General features: G+C 38.8%; 1 protein-coding gene across 1 annotated transcript; it reads left to right on the top strand.

Moving 5' to 3' along the window:
• Window positions 1-12,439: 12,439 nt before the first annotated feature.
• On the top strand, window positions 12,440-13,211 carry LOC5573137 (ejaculatory bulb-specific protein 3). Its single transcript, XM_001660703.2, has 2 exons — window positions 12,440-12,678; window positions 12,735-13,211. The coding sequence occupies exons 1-2, from the start codon at window positions 12,492-12,494 to the stop codon at window positions 13,052-13,054; spliced, it is 507 nt and encodes a 168-aa protein (XP_001660753.1). The 5' UTR covers window positions 12,440-12,491; the 3' UTR covers window positions 13,055-13,211.
• The last annotated feature ends 4,735 nt before the right edge of the window (window positions 13,212-17,946 follow it).

Here is a 17,946-nt window from a genome sequence, read left to right as displayed (position 1 = left end):
TGGACGAGTTCGTCTACCTCGGATCCTTGTTGACGGCTGACAACAATGTTAGTCGGGAAATACGAAGGCGCATCATCAGCGGAAGTCGTGCCAACTATGGGCTCCAGAAGAAACTGCGGTCAAGAAAGATTCACCCCCGCACCAAATGCACGATGTACAAAACGCTCATAAGACCGGTAGTCCTCTATGGGCATGAGGCGTGGACTATGCTCGAGGAGGACTTGCAAGCTCTTGGGGTTTTCGAACGCCGAGTGCTAAGGACGATCGTCGGTGGCGTGCAGGAGAACGGCGTGTGGCGGCGAAGGATGAACCACGAGCTCGCTCAACTCTACGGCGAACCCAGTATCGTGAAGGTAGCTAAAGCTGGAAGGATACGCTGGGCAGGGCATGTTGCAAGAATGCCGGACAACAACCCTGTAAAGATGGTGTTCGCTACGAATCCGGTCGGAACAAGAAGGCGTGGGGCGCAGCGATACAAATGGATTGGTGGATTGGTGGATTGACCAGGTACACCAGGACCTGGAGAGCGTGGGTCACAGTCGAGGATGTAGAGAAGCGGCCATGAACCGAGGGAATTGGCGAAATATTGTTGGCGAGGCTTCATCAAGATAATTGATGTAAAGCCAAATAAGTAAGTAAATATGGTTTCTTAGAACTTCTTTTGTCCATTCCCAGACTTGCTGTGCACCAGTAGAGCATTCCATGATGCGATGTGTGTTATTATCGACTCTTAAACACGTTTCGCAGTTCGGATTTTGAAGACGGCCAATACCGAAATTGAATAATTTTTCCTTATTGGGAATTAAGTCGTTAACAAAATAGTAAAGCCTGGATTTATCCTCTAACGATATGTAACACGAATTAATGTTTTCCCAAACATTTTCCCATTCTATTTGAGGAAATTTTTCTTCAACTTTTGGAACAAAGTTCCTCTTATCAATAAAATACCAATAAAGCAATTTTACAGACGTCAAATCAAAGCTTTCTTTTAAATGTTTGGCTTCCATTATCCACTCTTTTGCATTTCTAGTGAGCCTGCTTATGCAATTTAGTGTCAATAAATAGTTTTCTTCAGGATTTGTAGCCCTATCACGATCGTAAAGAATGTTCTTAATGAACAAAGCTTTACATTTACTTTCCACATCGACAAGGCCAATTCCTCCGTCTTCGCCTCTTAAATATAGTTGGTTGCGATCTACTTTAAATATACTGCTACCCCATAGAAACTGCCTCACCATGGATTTGATTTTACCTAGATGGAGGTTACTGGGAGGAATTACCTGCGCTATGTACCATAGCTTTGAAAGAACAAATGTGTTCAAAAATATTGCGTTTGCGTGGGTATTCATATTCCTAATTTTAGTATTCTTCAATTGAAGTTGAATATTTTTAATTATATTATCATATGTGATTTTTGACATCTCAGTCCATTTGCATGACACATGTACTCCTAGTATTTTTTGGTGGTGAACCTCTTTAATAGAAAATGGTCCTCCTTTACAATTGTTAATTCTAACAAATGAACATTTTTCTAGATTTAATTTAATCTTAGAATGAATACCGTAGGAATTAATAATATCAAGCATCAAATCAAACTCTTCTTCGTTTTTCACGAAGAGTGTAAGATCATCAGCATAAGCTGTAACGACTAAAAACCTATCATAAACAAGAACGCCGTTGATACTACATCGCTTAATACATCTTCATTATTGACCTCATCTGAATGGTCTTCATCAAACAACTTTGAAAAATGTTCGAAAATACTATTACCAAGTAATGAAGGATCGTAAATCAAAACTCCATTATCTTTCAAACGAATATACGAAGAAGATCTTTTCAACTGTGCAGCAATTTGATAAACACTAATTTTTTCATCACATGATAGCGACTTAGGACCAAGCTTGTAAACACTTCCTGCCATACGCTCAATTTATTTTTTCATGATTTTTGATTTGGTTACTTGTAACTCATCACAAACGTCCTCTCCGAGAATCAAACGATCAGTTAAATTATTCATTTGGTGATGTAAACTTTGTTTACTCTGAAGAAGGGATTTATAAGCAATCCAACTTTCATTTTTGAAGAAACTTCGACATTTCCTCTTGAAAGCAAAATTCCACCAAGAACTGCGATCCGTTGAGTAAATATGCCTATTTTTTAAGTTTTCAAACACCGTGGAAAACCTCGAACTAATTTCATCATTATCAACCATCTGTGCATTAATTTTCCAATAACCCCTGCCATGCCGAGCCAAGTTTTGCTTTTGAACTTTTAATTTGAAGAAAACAGCTCGATGATCCGAAAAGGCTACGGTCACAGTTTTAGCTTGAATGATATTCTCAATCATAGACGAATGCGCGTAGAAACGATCAATTCGTGAAGCTGAATCACCTCTAAGGAATGTAAATTCATTGGATTTCTTTTTTAATAAAACATCGCTCAGTTTGAGAGAATCAGTCAAACTCCGCAAAGCTGTTGAATAATTTTTAGTTGAATTTCAGGAATCACCTGTTTCTAATATGCAATTAAAATCTCCTCCCAATATCATTGGTGTGCTTGGATACTTACTGAGATGCACAGCAAGATCTGTTTGGAACATTTCATCACGTTCTTTTTTTCTATTCGTTCCCGAAAATGCGTAGACATTGACAAAATTTATGTCTGCAACTGTAGCTGACAATATTCTCCCATTAGGGTGGTAGAGAACATCTTTGTAATCCAACCCATTTCTGATTAACATTGCTGTACCTAATGATCTTGGTTGTCTGTTCACTATTGCTTTATGAGAATTTATGAAACGGAAATTTTCAAATACTAACTCTTGAAGAAAGATAACATCTAAGTTATAATCCCTTATAAAATCCTTTAACAAGTTCTGATTTAAATCTGAGTTTGAACTATTTAAATTGACAGTTCCAACAGATAAAATACAATTCATTATGTAGACCTGTTATTTCGGAACTTCTTTACAAATTGATGTCTCACCTTCATCTGTTTTCAGTTGCTTACTTTTAGATCTTATTCTGGCACCTTGCAGCTCACTTATGACTGGCGTCATAGGAACCGTGTTTGCCTTTTCGCTGCAACTATGATCAGCTTCCGTGCTCGAAAGATCGGAATCTGTTTCCTTTTGTCCCGCTCGTTTTGGAGTGCGTCCCCGTTTGCGATTGACAATTACGAATTCGGATTCCATTTCGTTGGACTCCGACACTTGTTTGCTTCTCACCGTCTCATGTTGAATGTCAGTTGAGTTAGCCTGATCTGAATTCTTTGTTAAAACTACCATTCCACTTGAACCAGCACTTGGTTTCAATCCAATCAACCCAATGTCGCTTGGTTTAACTCCCAAGAGAGTATCTTTGTAGCTTGTGGCCGTCACAGTCTCACCAGGACCTGCATCACCAGCAGCACCACCAGCAACCCCATCATGACCCTCAGCAACAGCAGCAACCACACCATCATCCCTCACCCCAGCAGCAACAGCACCAGCACGACTATCATCATCAACAACTTTCCTTAGGCGATCATTCACCGTTCAAGACCTTTTCGGGCAGTTTGCCTTCACATGATCCGTAGATCCACAAATAAAACATTTCACTTGTAGTCCATCATAGTAAATTCTAGCTTGCATGTGTCCAATGTGCATACTAGCTGGAATATCACGAAGTATTTCCATATGCACACCGCGGACGCCTGACAAGATGGGGTAGCCAGTATCGGCACCATACCTTTCACGCACCATGTGATGAATGATACCGAACTTTTAAAGCTCTTTTGCTATTTCCCTATCTTCAACCTCAGGTGGAAGACCGAAGATACGAACGTATCGAAACTGTTTTCCAGCAATCGAAATTGCGATGGACACCTTGTCGCCATTGTCGTATTCAAAAGCAACTGTAGCTGGTAATCTTGTCAACGTTTCCTTCAAAACTCTTTCATCGCGGAACTTGGCAAAGACGGAGTATTCCTTGCCCTCCCGGTACATTGACAAAAGCATATCACTTTTAATGCCATTCTTTTTGAAGAAATTAAAAACTTCTTTATCTTTCGGATTGGTGAGCTCCCGTCCGAAGTACATACGCATGGTATTTTCACGATAGCCGTTGGTCGCCATTGTCCGTTTCTTTTGTTCACGATTTCTATTGGCCATAAACCGCACAGAGGCACAAAGGCACTCAATGTCGCACTGTAGGTAACAAACTCTCTTCTATTGAAATAGATCACCACTGTTTCGGATATACGTTCAACAAGGTTGACTACTCGAAGCGAACTGTTTGAAGAGAAGAAGCACATTTTTTTTACTTATGACGACAGAACTGAACGTATGTAGAAGTTAGTCTTGAAAGGTCCCTCAAGTGAATAAGCCACCTGAGGAGATCAAAACTGAAACGAATGATCAACTTTAATTATTTTCAGCCCAACTAATCATTATGAAAAAGAGAACTCAATTTTTCGTTGGTAAGGACTTTTTCAATATGATTGTTAAGTTCACTTTAACAAAAGTGATCTGAATAATTTTAAAGCATTAGAAAAAGTAAACCTTTTTTAAAATGGCCGTTTGGCATGGGAACAATTCCGGAAATCTGGAGGAAATTTTCTGAACCGCACTCAGTTCCGTTGCTACCAAAAGAGGTTGACCCGTACCATGTCATACACGGAGAACGCATAGAATCAGTACAGAAGCAATTCCTTTCATACACCCTTCGGAAATCTCCGGACCCATCTTTATGAGTTCAGCTCCGATACAATCCTTACCAGCAGGTTTATTGTTCTTGAGATGGTGAATGGCATCCTTAACCTCCCGCAAAGTGGGGGCCGGTTGGTTCCATCCTCCACAGTACTGACGAAGGCATTTCCTCCGTTGTCCCGTCCTTCATTGCCTGTGCTCTCAGCGCCATTCAGGTGCTCGTCGAAGTGCTGCTTCCTCCTTTCGATCACCTCACGCTCGTCCGTCAAAGTGCTCCCATCCCTATCCCTGCACATTTCGGCTCGCGGCACGAAGCCGTTGCGGGATGCATTGAGCTTCTGATAGAACTTACGCGTTTCTTGAGACCGGCACAGCTGTCTCCTCGCACTCCGTCTCCTCCAGGCAGCGTTTTTTCTCTCGAAAGAGGCGGGTCTGCTGTTGCCGTTTCCATCTATTACGCTCCACGTTCTGCTGGGTCCCTTGCAGCAGCATGAACGCCCGTGTTGCATTTTTCTCCTCCAGAATCTGCCTACAGTCCTCGGCGAACCAATCTTTCCGTCGACTCCGTTCCACGTATCCGACGTTGCTCAGCTGCATTGTTGATGTTTGCTTTCACTGTTCTACAGCAGTCCTCAAGAGGGGCAGCTCACCCTCTTCCGGTTGTGCAGCCTCGAGGTGCTGCGCGTACGCATTGGCGACATCCGGTTGCTTAAGCCGCTCTAAGTCATACCGGGGCGGCCGTCGGTACCGTACGTTGTTAACAACGGAGAGTTTTGGGCGCAGTTTAACCATCACCAGATAGTGGTCAGAATCGATGTTAACGCCACGATAGGTCCTGACGTCGATAATGTCGGAGAAGTGCCATCCATCAATCAGAAGGTGGTCGATTTGTGATTCTGTCTGCTGTGGTGATCTGCAGGTGTATCGGTATGGAAGGCTGTGCTGGAAGTAGGTGCTACGAATGGCCATATTCTTGGAGGCGGTGAAATCGACCGTCAGCCGGTGGGCGCACCCACATATCACCCATCACTATAAAAGCTGTTCCCAGCTCATGTGTATTGCCGCAGCTCTGGTAGATGGTATGGTTACCTCTAAACGTTCGCACCATTGATCCCTTCCAACACACTTCCTGCAACGCTACGATGCCGAATCCGCGGTCCTTCAGCAAGTCGCGTCGGCGAGTATGCGTGAGTCCCCGATGAAGTTGAGAGATTTACTGTTCCACGTACCGAGTTTCCAATCGCTAGTCCCTTTACGTTGCTCTGGTCTTCGCCGATTGTCCCGGTTCATATTCTCTCGTTGATTATTCGTTGCTTGATGTTATTACGGCTGGCTTGCAAGGCCCGACACCAACCCCCTGGATTTCTGGAGGACCATTTCCCCTAAATGTTCGAAGGACCATAGTGCGTAGTTTAGCTTAGAGTTCTTCTCTGGCACTCGGACGATGATCAACCGCTATTGACATGGAGAACAGACGCTGTTGTAAGCCACAGCATTGCCCAGCCACCAGTTTTCACAGGAAGGAGTTTTATTAGTGGAAGGGTTCAAAAGCTACATTATCAGGATTCACCTTGATAAGTGATGCGATTCATGTAGCCTCAATTTAAAAAGTTATTTATCAGTGCGTCGATGTCGATTTAATGTCGAACTATTTAAAAGATTATTTTCAGTAACTGTGATAAATAAGTAAAGCAAAAAGTACACATATCTCTTGTTTATAAAACAGGAATAAGGGCTTATGCCGACACTTATGGTGACGAATCATTTGCAGTCTGTTGAACAATTAAATAACTGCAACATTGCCATGTCACAAATTTGTGTTATCACAAACATGAAACGAACTCACCAGCTGGAAATCCATCCTCGACTAAAGTCATTCCAGCGACACAGAAAAAATACGAATCTGCTAGCCTGGGTTTCACCAAGCGCACTTCGTATGGCAAGATACAATGCTTTTCTAAACTATCAAAAAATAACTTTTGAGCCTCGAAAGTATTATGAGCTTTGTTTATTTGTATTGTTTAATACATGAAGTTTGAGTTCTGAGGCAAATACAAGCTGGTGATATCATCAAATTTGACATATTCAATGGCCAAAAACTAGATGTGTCATATCATGATATTTTTGATAATGGGTTCTCCATATTTTGTTTAATTTTCACGTTTTGTGTTTTTGGGCAGTATCTTGCAGCACAGTTGACGGTAGAGTATCAACTAGTGAGCCCGTTTCATGCTTCTGTTTCAAATGAGTTGATAATGATGGTTTACGTTGTTATGTCAACAGTAAAGAGTATACTACGTAATGTCCATGTGCAACAAACAGTGAGTAGTTGATTAACGTCGGAACAAATCTTATTTCAAACTTCGCAAATGGTTTGAATATCACATGCCTTAGAAGATCAGGGATCAACTGTGATAGAGGTTATGTTGCTCTTGGTTTTTGATTTTCATTCTGTACAGATCCTAAAAGTAGTGACCAGAAATCTGTTCATTAGGGCGATTTGATTTTTAAAAATATTTGTGAATTCAATGTCCCATATGCTCCTTACCATCCATACCTTAAATATAGAGTTCTGTGAAATTTTCTGGGTGGTGATTTTAAGGTGGCCCAAAGACAATGTAGGTATATATGGAAATTACTATGGAGACATTTTGAGAAATGTTCCAAACACGCTAGTACTGTAATGTAAGTAGAAATTTATTATTCCATATTGAAAACTCATTCTTCAAACCTTAATGAAGGATGTTGCTGAAGAAACAAATCCTTTTTCAGCTAATTTTGTTTGGACTTTTATACATGTTTGCAGGGCTATAATCCCATATTATGCTGAATAATAGCAAGCAAACTCATGAATAACTCTTCTGCTATTCGTCGGATTGCATTTCTTTATCATGATTTGAAGAATGAGTTTTTACTATGGGGAAATAAGTTTGTACTCACATTACAGTACTATCGTGTTTGGAACATATTTCAAAATTTCTCCATAGTAATTTCCATATAAACAATGTCTTTGGGCCACCTTAAAATCACCATCTAGAAAGCTGAAAATTTCACAGAATACTATTTTTATGGTAAGGATGGTAACATATGGGAGATTGGATTTTCAAACATTTTTAAATTTTGAATCGCCCTACTGTTTATGATTCAGGGCTGGATTTACAAATGTGGGAGCCCGCGGTCACAGTTCTGTGGGGGCCCTTTCACAAAAAAATTGTTTGATATGAACTTTGGAATGGACTACGAGATAATTTTCATAATAACTTTTATTATTGATACTATGGGCTTACATTTTAACTACCAAACGTCAGCTTTTGAACTATCTTGAAACCATTATAAACGTACCGTTAAACGGGCTATCTTTAATAATGCGAGACTCGCAGCATACTAAACTAAATAAAATAAATTCTCTTGATCAGTTAAGCAACACGAAAACAAAAGTAAATAGTCAAACCTATTTACGTTCGAATCGAGAGCTTTTGAGGTTTTATATTCGAACATTAAAAATTGATGAGAATTTAACATTTTAAACATTTACAAACAATCTGTACGATCACAATTCTTGTACGATCACTAATTTTTGATAGCATTGATATAGTAGAATATAAATTCGACTCAATACTTTTAACAAAAAATCAGTTTAACAAATTGCGACTAACTTTGTAATCAAAGACAGAAATTTCCATATATCTTGAAAGGCCTGAAAAAAAACATAGTACTGTTAGAAGACAATGAAATATTTAGAATTTTGATTTTGAATAAACAATCTGAAATAACTCCAGGGACCTAATAATCGAGCGTGCCGTTTATATCGTAGCAGGAAATTCGAACTCCTCCCCTGTTCGATCCATGGGTACCCATTCTACTTGTTTCAAATCAAATGGAAAAAACCCTACCGCCACAGGTAACTCCTACCCCGCATCTTCGTCTACCGAAAATTCCAATGGGAAATCATCAGATGATATGTCTGCCTCTGATTTTAATTTTCTAACTGAACAATTGAATCTAATGATTGATGCAATGTTCAAAGCCACCACTATGACTGAAGCAGTCCAAGTAGGTGTAAAATTTACAAATCAAATTGTTATTGGATTACGTTTTTCTAATGGATCCAAATAATAATTTAAATATTTTAAATTGGAATGCTCGTTCTCTGAATGGTAAAGAGGACGAGCTGTTTAATTTTCTTACGAATAATAACGTGCATATAGCAGTTATTACCGAAACGTATTTAAAACCTGGATCTAAACTCAAAAGAGATCCTAACTTTTTTGTTTATCGTAATGATCGACTTGATGGGGCATGTGGGGGAGTTGCAATCATCATTCATAGGTGTATAAAACATCAACTGTATTCATCATTTGAAACTAAAGTTTTTGAAACTTTAGGTGTTTCTGTTGAAACACAGTTTGGTAAATATACTTTCATAGCTGCCTATTTGCCTTTTCAATGCTCTGGGCAGCAAGTTAATTTGCTCCAAACTGACTTGCGAAAATTGACTCGCAATAAGTCAAAATTTTTTGTCATTGGTGACTTTAATGCCAAACATCGGTCATGGAATAATTCTCAAAGTAATTCCAACGGCAGAATTTTATTTGATGAGTGCTCTTCAGGATATTTCTCAATTCAATACCCTGATAGTCCTACATGTTTTTCCTCTTCTAGAAATCCATCTACGATTGATTTGGTCTTAACCGACTCTAGTCATCTTTGTAGCCAAATGATTACTCATGCTGATTTTGATTCTGATCATGTCCCTGTTACATTTCAAATATCCCAAGAAGCGATTCTCAATCCTATCAGCTCCACTTTCAATTATTTACGAGCCGACTGGAATATATATAAAACGTATGTTGACTCCAATCTTGATGTTAACATTTCTTTAGAAACTAAATTTGATATTGACAATGCTCTTGAAACTTTAACAAATTCCATTGTTGAAGCCCGGAGCATTGCAATTCCAAAATGTGAAGTAAAATTTGAATCCGTGATTATAGACGATGATCTTAAACTCTTGATCCGTCTTAAAAACGTGAGGAGAAGGCAATTTCAACGCACTCGCGATCCTGTTATGAAAATTATATGGCAGGATTTGCAGAAAGAAATCAAGAAACGTTTTGCTCAATTAAGAAACCAAAATTTTGAAAATAAAATTTCTCAATTGGACCCTGGCTCTAAGCCCTTTTGGAAATTATCGAAAATCTTGAAAAAACCTCAGAAGCCAATACCGGCATTGAAAGAGGAAAACAAATTATTACTAACTAATTGCGAAAAAGCTCAAAAACTTGCTATGCAGTTTGAAAGTGCGCACAATTTTAATTTAGGTCTTACTTGTCCAATTGAAAATGAAGTTACTCAGGAGTTCGAAAATATTCTCGATCAAGAGAACGTTTTCGAAAATGCCTGGGAGACTGATTTGGAAGAAGTGAGAACTATTATTAAAAAATTCAAAAACATGAAAGCTCCTGGCGATGATGGAATTTTCTACATCCTCATCAAGAAACTTCCAGAAAGTAGCTTATCATTTTTAGTTGATATATTTAACAAATGTTTTCAATTAGCATATTTTCCTGACAAATGGAAAAATGCTAAGGTTGTTCCAATTTTAAAACCAGACAAAAATCCTGCAGAAGCTTCTAGCTATCGTCCAATCAGTTTGCTTTCCTCCATCAGTAAACTTTTTGAAAAGGTTATTTTGAACAGAATGATGGCCCACATCAACGAAAATTCAATTTTTGCCAATGAACAGTTCGGATTCCGCCATGGACATTCGACCACTCATCAACTTTTACGTGTAACAAATTTGATCCGTTCCAACAAATCTGAAGGCTATTCTACTGGTCTTGCTCTTCTAGACATAGAAAAAGCATTCGACAGTGTTTGGCATGAAGGTTTGATTGTAAAATTAAAAAACTTTAATTTTCCAACATACATTGTTAGAATAATTCAAAGTTATCTGTCAAATCGTACACTTCAGGTTAATTATCAAAACTCCAGATCTGAAAGACTTCCTGTAAGAGCTGGTGTTCCCCAAGGCAGCATTTTGGGACCAATATTATACAATATTTTCACATCTGACTTACCTGAGTTACCTCAGGGATGTCAAAAAACTTTGTTTGCGGATGACACAGGCCTCTCCGCCAAAGGACGAAGCCTGCGTGTCATCTGTAGTCGATTGCAAAAAAGTTTGGATATTTTTTCTTCATACTTGCAAAAATGGAAGATTTCTCCTAATGCTTCCAAAACTCAACTAATAATATTCCCTCATAAACCAAAAGCTCTTTATTTGAAACCTTCAAGTAGACATGTTGTCACGATGAGAGGGGTTCCTATAAATTGGTCAGATGAAGTTAAGTATCTAGGGCTCATGCTAGATAAGAATTTAACTTTCAAAAATCACATTGAGGGCATTCAAGCCAAATGTAATAAATATGTAAAATGTCTCTATCCCCTTATTAATAGAAAATCAAAACTTTGTCTTAAGAACAAGCTTTTGATATTCAAACAAATTTTCAGGCCAGCCATGTTGTATGCTGTACCAATATGGACTAGCTGTTGTAATACCAGGAAGAAAGCTCTGCAGAGAATTCAAAATAAAATTTTGAAAATGATTCTGAGGCTTCCTCCCTGGTATAGTACCAATGAGTTACATAGAATATCCAATGTTGAAACATTGGAACAAATGTCAAATACAATCATTAATAATTTCAGGCAAAAATCGTTACAATCTTCTATTGCCACGATTAATGCGTTATATGTTTAGGTTAAGTATATTAAAAACGTTTTTTTTTTCTCTTATAAGCAGGTGACATCAACTCACCTGTAAAAAAACTGAACTGCTACGGCAAATGAAATGTAATATGTTGTTAACAAAATGTTAATTAAATCTTAAATTTGTTTTACCAAATTAGGATGATAGTGTTGTCAAATAACACAGAACACCTAGATATAAGAAATGAATGTAATGTTTAGAATGATACTAATAAAGAAAAAGAGAGCGTGCCGTTTATCTGTAATACAACTCTTCTCCATTTTCCAAACTCTTAGTATTTTTTTCGTTTAAGTGCAGAGGACTCAACGGTTGACTTAAATACGTCAACATTTCGTTCCCATCACAAATTGACCTGCATTCGGACACAGTCGGGGCCTGTATTGCTCTGTAAAAAATCGTTGCATTTTTGTGCAAGTATAGTTGTTCTTGCAATAACGGAGTAGCAACTGCGGGCGTTCAACCGTGCTCATTCTATTAGCGGATGGAATAACTTCACCTGTAACAAATATGTATTGTTACGGTAAATGTTAAGTGTTCAAAATTATACTTATGACGGAATTTATAATAAAAAATACATAACACCCTATAGGCAGCATCCATTAAATACGTGAAGACAAAATTGGAATTTTTCTTCACTGAAACACTTTTTATATGTAAATACTCAAAATTTGGTATAAGTCGTGACGCTTCGGTCCATATCCTCAGCAAGATTACGTTATTTGTGGATGGCGCCATAGGAAGAAATGAACCTAATGGAATCTCATTGTAGTTTATGGCTCTCTAGTGGAAGCCCCATCATCTGATAGCGAATTTTATGGCCACCGAAACAACAACATCTTAACCTCTAACAACTTGATAATCCACACGCATGAAAACTCACTTCCCGATGATGCACCAAATTGATTACCATCACGAATCGACAATTTGCTGGAAAAGTACTGCCTCCGACAAATGGTGCCTATAAAAGTCACCCCGTAGGAATTGCACTTCCTCAGTTGGGCTTGTAAACTTAGAAATAATTCTCATAGCATTATCATGTCTCATAAATTCTGCTGGATAGTTGTGATCTGTGCAATTTCAATCATCAATGTCAACTGTTACGATACCAAATACGATAATGTCAACCTGGATGAAATCTTCAAGAGTACTCGTTTGCTCAACAACTACATAAATTGTTTGAAAAATATGGGACCCTGCACTCCGGATGCTAAGGAACTAAAAGGTGTGTACTTCCACCGCAACCTTATAAACATACCTTAAGTTATGTTCACCCCGCAGAGCTTCTACCGGACGCCCTGGAGAGCGAATGTGCCCACTGTACCGAGAAGCAAAAGGTCGGCGCCGAAAGGGTCATCAATTTCGTCGTGGACAACCGACCTGATGATTTCAAAATCCTTGAATCGATGTACGATCCGGCGGGTGAATATCGCCGAAAATACCTGCGCGATCATCCGAACTTTCACGATCAAGGTGCGCCGCTCACCGCGGCTGATGCAACGGAAAACCCACCATCGTCAAATGGCGGCGACGAGGCACCGACCGAGGAATCGCAGCAAAATCAAGGCCAATCGGAGGACGGAGACGACCGTCGACGTTAGAAATCGGTCAAGTTTGTCTGTTTCATTTTCGTCAGTGAGGGTGTGAAATGGCTTGGGCCGAAAGTGGTGTGAATCAATATTTGAAACAAGTTTCCAAGTTGCACATTGTATGAAAAATTGAAACAATATAGAAGATGACTAGTCGTTGAGCAATGAACTATCTGTTTAAAACATTTGTTTGAAATAATCCTAAAGTTTGTCTTCAACACGTAGTATTCATGTCAACTTCTCGAGAAATTGATGTAGTTGCTGCCTAAATTGAAGATGCATCGAAGCTACATCTTAAATCTTCTAGGTCACTGAATATTTGATAGATTAGCTACCACCAACACCATTGGTGATCAGCTTACCACCAATCGATTAAGTTTTCATCTTAAACATCTGTCTGGTTCTCTAGATGTATGCTGTTGGATACTTGAAGGTTGGCTTCAATTAATCTTTACCTTAAAAATAATAATTCTAGCATTTAGTTGAGTACAATTACAGTAGCGTATTTCTTCCCATTGGTATTCGTCCGATTGACAAATACCGAACAAACTTCTTCTACGAAGTTATATAAATATGAAAGTTGATAATACAGTGATACAGTGATGCAGGCCTTTTTTGTAAAATGCAACTGATTATGATCAAAGAATGAAGTTTTTCAATTTGATATTTTTCCAAGTTATATTTATAGTTAAAATTATCATTGCTCGGTATCTCCAGCAAAATGTTTGTTTGTGTTAACGCTATGAGAAAATTATATATGTACTGTCAATTTTCGCGTAATTTGTACTATCTCGGCGTTGCGTCTCGTTGCTTCAATCAATGCTGATCAATACTATGAAGCTCGTGTTGCCTGCCTCCGATGATTTCCAAGTTTGCTTGCCTAATGATCATTTTCGAACATCGAAAAAGTTTCACTCTTTGCTGAGATCGGGTTGCTATCTGAACTTTCAACACTCAACTGATCAGGCAGCTCAAAGCTCTATGTTGAAAGCTCCTCGACTTGCTCACAGCTTTTTTAACCCTCTCTGCCCAGGGACAGATCTTTCTATTTCAATTGACTGGTGCACAGAAACAAACAAATTTAATGACATGCGATTTCCATTACGACCAATTGGACGAGTAAGACTTTCTTTCAGTAGGGCTTTAAAACCGCATGTCAGATTTGAGCTTGGCTTTCAACCGGATATAAGTGTTTTCTTGTCACATATTTTTACACATTTAGCAGAGAAACCAAGGTTTTCCGATTTTTTTTATGCACAAGACACGAAAAAAGCTTATGCTCAACGGTATCGATGACACCTGGACAACGGTCGCATAAAGGAGAGTCTCGGCGTCTTTGTTTGTAGAATAATTCGTTATGATTAATCTTCCCATGGATTGCCGTATACCAAACTGGGCGATATTGTGTATGAATTCGATGATCTACTATATAATTGAAAATCACCTTCCAACGACGATTAACATTTCATGTTCCGCTAAAAGTAGTTCTGAATATATGTTAGAAGAACTATGGTGCTCCAGAGTTTTATTGGCCAGTGTTGCATTCATTGTGTTCATTCATTGCATTGCATTGTGTTAATTCCAAAGCAAATACTTTGACTTGAGGGTAAGTACAGTGACCCCACGCTGTTGAATCACCCACAGTTTATGAATCAGCTGATTTCAAAAGACAAAATTATAATCAAACTTGTCACAAAACATCACAGAATTATTTTTACACATAGTTTCTTATCAGTAAAAAAAATTTTGTGATGTTTTGTGACAAGTTGGATAATTATTTTGTCTTTTGAAGTCAGCTGATTCATAAATTGTGGATGATTCAACTGCGTGGGGTGACTGTAGCTGGAATCTGAAGAATCTGGTCCGTATTTAAAAGTCCACGTATAAACGGCAGATCGTACAAATTCTCAAGAATTCTGTTCGTTAATAATGACACAGATTTCAACCCCGGACAATGCAGGTTTAAGCCACCACGGTTCTTCGTCAGAAAAAGAGTTTCAAGGCGTATGTGATTTTTGCCACCAATCCAAAGAAAATTCCTGTATTCCTTAAGGATTTGTTGTTCAACCTTTTTTGGTAATGGGAGCGTTGACGCTGTGTACCACATTTTGGAGGATACGAAGGTGTTTATCAAGATTATCTTTTGTATTAAATTCAACGAGCGCGATCTGCTCACCCACAAACGCCATTTCATGTTTTTGATTACGTTGATCCATGTTAACTCCATAGTTTGTTTGACATTGGAGCAGAATCTAATGCCTAGGATGTTTACGAAATTAGAGAAGTTTAGCCAAGGCAGCTGATCTCCTGACAACCGTTTTCTGCAGATTTAGGATTGCGCCAGATGTGGTTTGAAACTCCCGGATTACCTGCACTACACGTTGTAAGGTCTGCATATAACAAATATGCTGATGTCGTCCGCGTAAACGTTCAATCATTCAACAGCGTCCCCTGATTCTACAATCTTGTCGATCAATGGTTGCATATTGCAGCAAGAGGAACATGCTGAGCGGATCTCCTTGCCTCATCGACCGGTGAATTTGGAACGCCCTTGACAGTTTTCCATTGATGAGTATTCGCGCTGAAGAGTTTTCCATTATTATTTCCAGAAGTTCTACAAGTTGTGCATTGAAGTTCATCCGCTGCATTGTTTGTAGAAGAAACCTATGCTTCACCCTGTCAAAAGCATGATCAAGGTCGAAGGACACTAACAGTGAGGATTTTTTGGAGTGTTTTAGAGCGGAAAGCGTATCTAGAATTTTGCTAGTTGCTTGAAAAATGTTGCGTTTCCCATTTGCGCATTTCTGATGTTTGGATAAGACAAATTCCAATAATGGAGCCATTCTCTGCTTCAAAATCCTAGTTAGAATTTTGTAGTCGAAATTTAGCAGTGTAATTGGACGATTGCTATTCATTGTTTTGCAGACTCCTTTTTTCTTAACTAGAACGACAATTCCATTTATCATGCGTGGATCTATATTAGGACCATGTAGTATTTCGTTTAAGATCATGGTAAATTTACGACTTATCGTGTTCCAACATTTCAGGTAAAACTCTTTTGGGAGTCCATCAGCTCCTGGTGATTTTCAAGCAGAACTATTTTTAATGCAGCAATGAATTTCATACACTTCAATTGGGTCCATTAGTATTTAGTTTGCTACATTTTGATCGGGTATGCGAAGAGTGGGTAGGAAGGTACTTCCTGTCGGTTGCTGTCTATTTTCTTGGAACAAATCTTCGAAATATGTGACAACGCATTGCTCTATTTGACCAGAGATGCTTAATATCAATCATATCAGCTGATGGCTGATGGTCTAAAACTATCAATATCACTTGCAAGCTATCAATGGGGCTCTGCACAAAAATCTTTCTCTCTCCTTTACTCTTACATAAAATTTGTAAACAACAAGGCCAGTAAACGTCAAAATCCCATACAAAATCAAAACAGTGCAGAGCCCTATATCACTTTGATTTGACAACCAACAGCAGTGATGCGACATCGCATTCTAGATCAAAATCACTGCAGAATGAGTGATCACGTGGTCATTATCCATGCTATTAATGTTTTTCAGTGACCAACACATAGTTTCAAATCTATCTGCAACACTGTCGAAAATATCGTACTGATAAATTGCCATTTTATCTGCTTAATTTGAAGCTAAACTTAACCAATCAGTGATATCCATAGTCTATCGCCATCTATGCACTGGTGATGGAGTAGACAGCATGATGTTGATGTGATATGGAATGATTCGATTTGTATCGCAGTCGGCCTGTACAAATCAGCAAATTTTAAGCATTGATAGTGACATCGAGCAACTCTGTATTTGACCACTGTCGTTGATCATATCACCTCCAACATCCAATTCCGCAATCAAGGTTTTTGAACGCTTAGTTCTTTTCCGACAAATGAAATAAGGAAGTTGGCTCTCCTTTCAGATAAGTTTCCTTAAGTTGTCGCCAGTTGCTTGATGACTCACGCTGATTCAATAGCATAATGCTTTTGATCCTATTAATTCGTGTCAATTGTGTTGCATAATTGGCATACAGTTGATAAGCCCTAGTTAGTTCACCGTGTAAGAGATCCATAGTATTACGGAAGTCTTGAATCTGAAGAGAAGTCTGCCAACGAAAAAAGGATGCAACTTTAGGTTTTTCGTAATCTAACCACCATGAAGACCAGGAACGATAATTTTGCTTTTGTCGGACTAAGTAGTTCCATCTAGCTTGAAAACGGTTTTGCGTATCTTCATCCTCTAAAACATGAGGGTTGAGTCGCCATAGGCCTCTCCCGATGATGGGACCAGTTATGGGTAAAACCATTCGCATTAACACTGCTTTATGATCGCTGAAGCACGTAACTGAATGATTGATGGTTCGTAGCCAGCTTGTGGACGATCTAGAAACTAGGAACCTATCTAGCCTCGAGGACGATCCAGCATGCACGAAAGTATAATCGGTCTCATTTCGATGTAGAACACGCCAATCATCGATCAAGTCTAAGGAACTCATTAGCCGTGAGGTCATATTACTCCGTGAGGTTGCACCAGTCGCGTCTCTGGGATTTACAACGGAATTGATATCACCCCCAAAGATTATCGGTCCTGTACAATTTCTGAGATAATGTGCACAAGTGAAGTTGAAAAAGTCTTCTCGTGATACCCTATTTTGCGCTCCGGTAGGGGCATAAATATTGCACAGCGTGACCCCATTTTTCAATGTTATCATTATTAGCCTACCATCCAGAGAATTTTGAACTGCTGTGTATTCGATACTGGGCTTATCAGCGATTGCTACTCCTCTATTTCTATTATCAATGTTGAAATCAATTGAGTAACCTGTCAGTGGTATAGACGTATTTTCGACTTCCTGCAAAAAAACTATATCAGTTTCGTTTAACTGTA

The sequence above is a fragment of the Aedes aegypti genome, chromosome 2 (assembly GCF_002204515.2).
Source record: "Aedes aegypti strain LVP_AGWG chromosome 2, AaegL5.0 Primary Assembly, whole genome shotgun sequence".
In the NCBI taxonomy this organism is placed as follows: domain Eukaryota; kingdom Metazoa; phylum Arthropoda; class Insecta; order Diptera; family Culicidae; genus Aedes; species Aedes aegypti.
Note: the sequence above shows the minus strand (reverse complement) of the source record. Positions and strands in the feature narration are given on the sequence as shown.

Excerpts from the sequence above, each read along its gene's own strand:
- LOC5573137 (XM_001660703.2), top strand. The coding sequence starts at position 12,492 with ATGTCTCATAAATTCTGCTGGATAGTTGTGATCTGTGCAATTTCAATC. Across the intron at positions 12,679-12,734 it reads GGATGCTAAGGAACTAAAAG|AGCTTCTACCGGACGCCCTG; the intron begins GTGTGTACTTCC and ends TTCACCCCGCAG.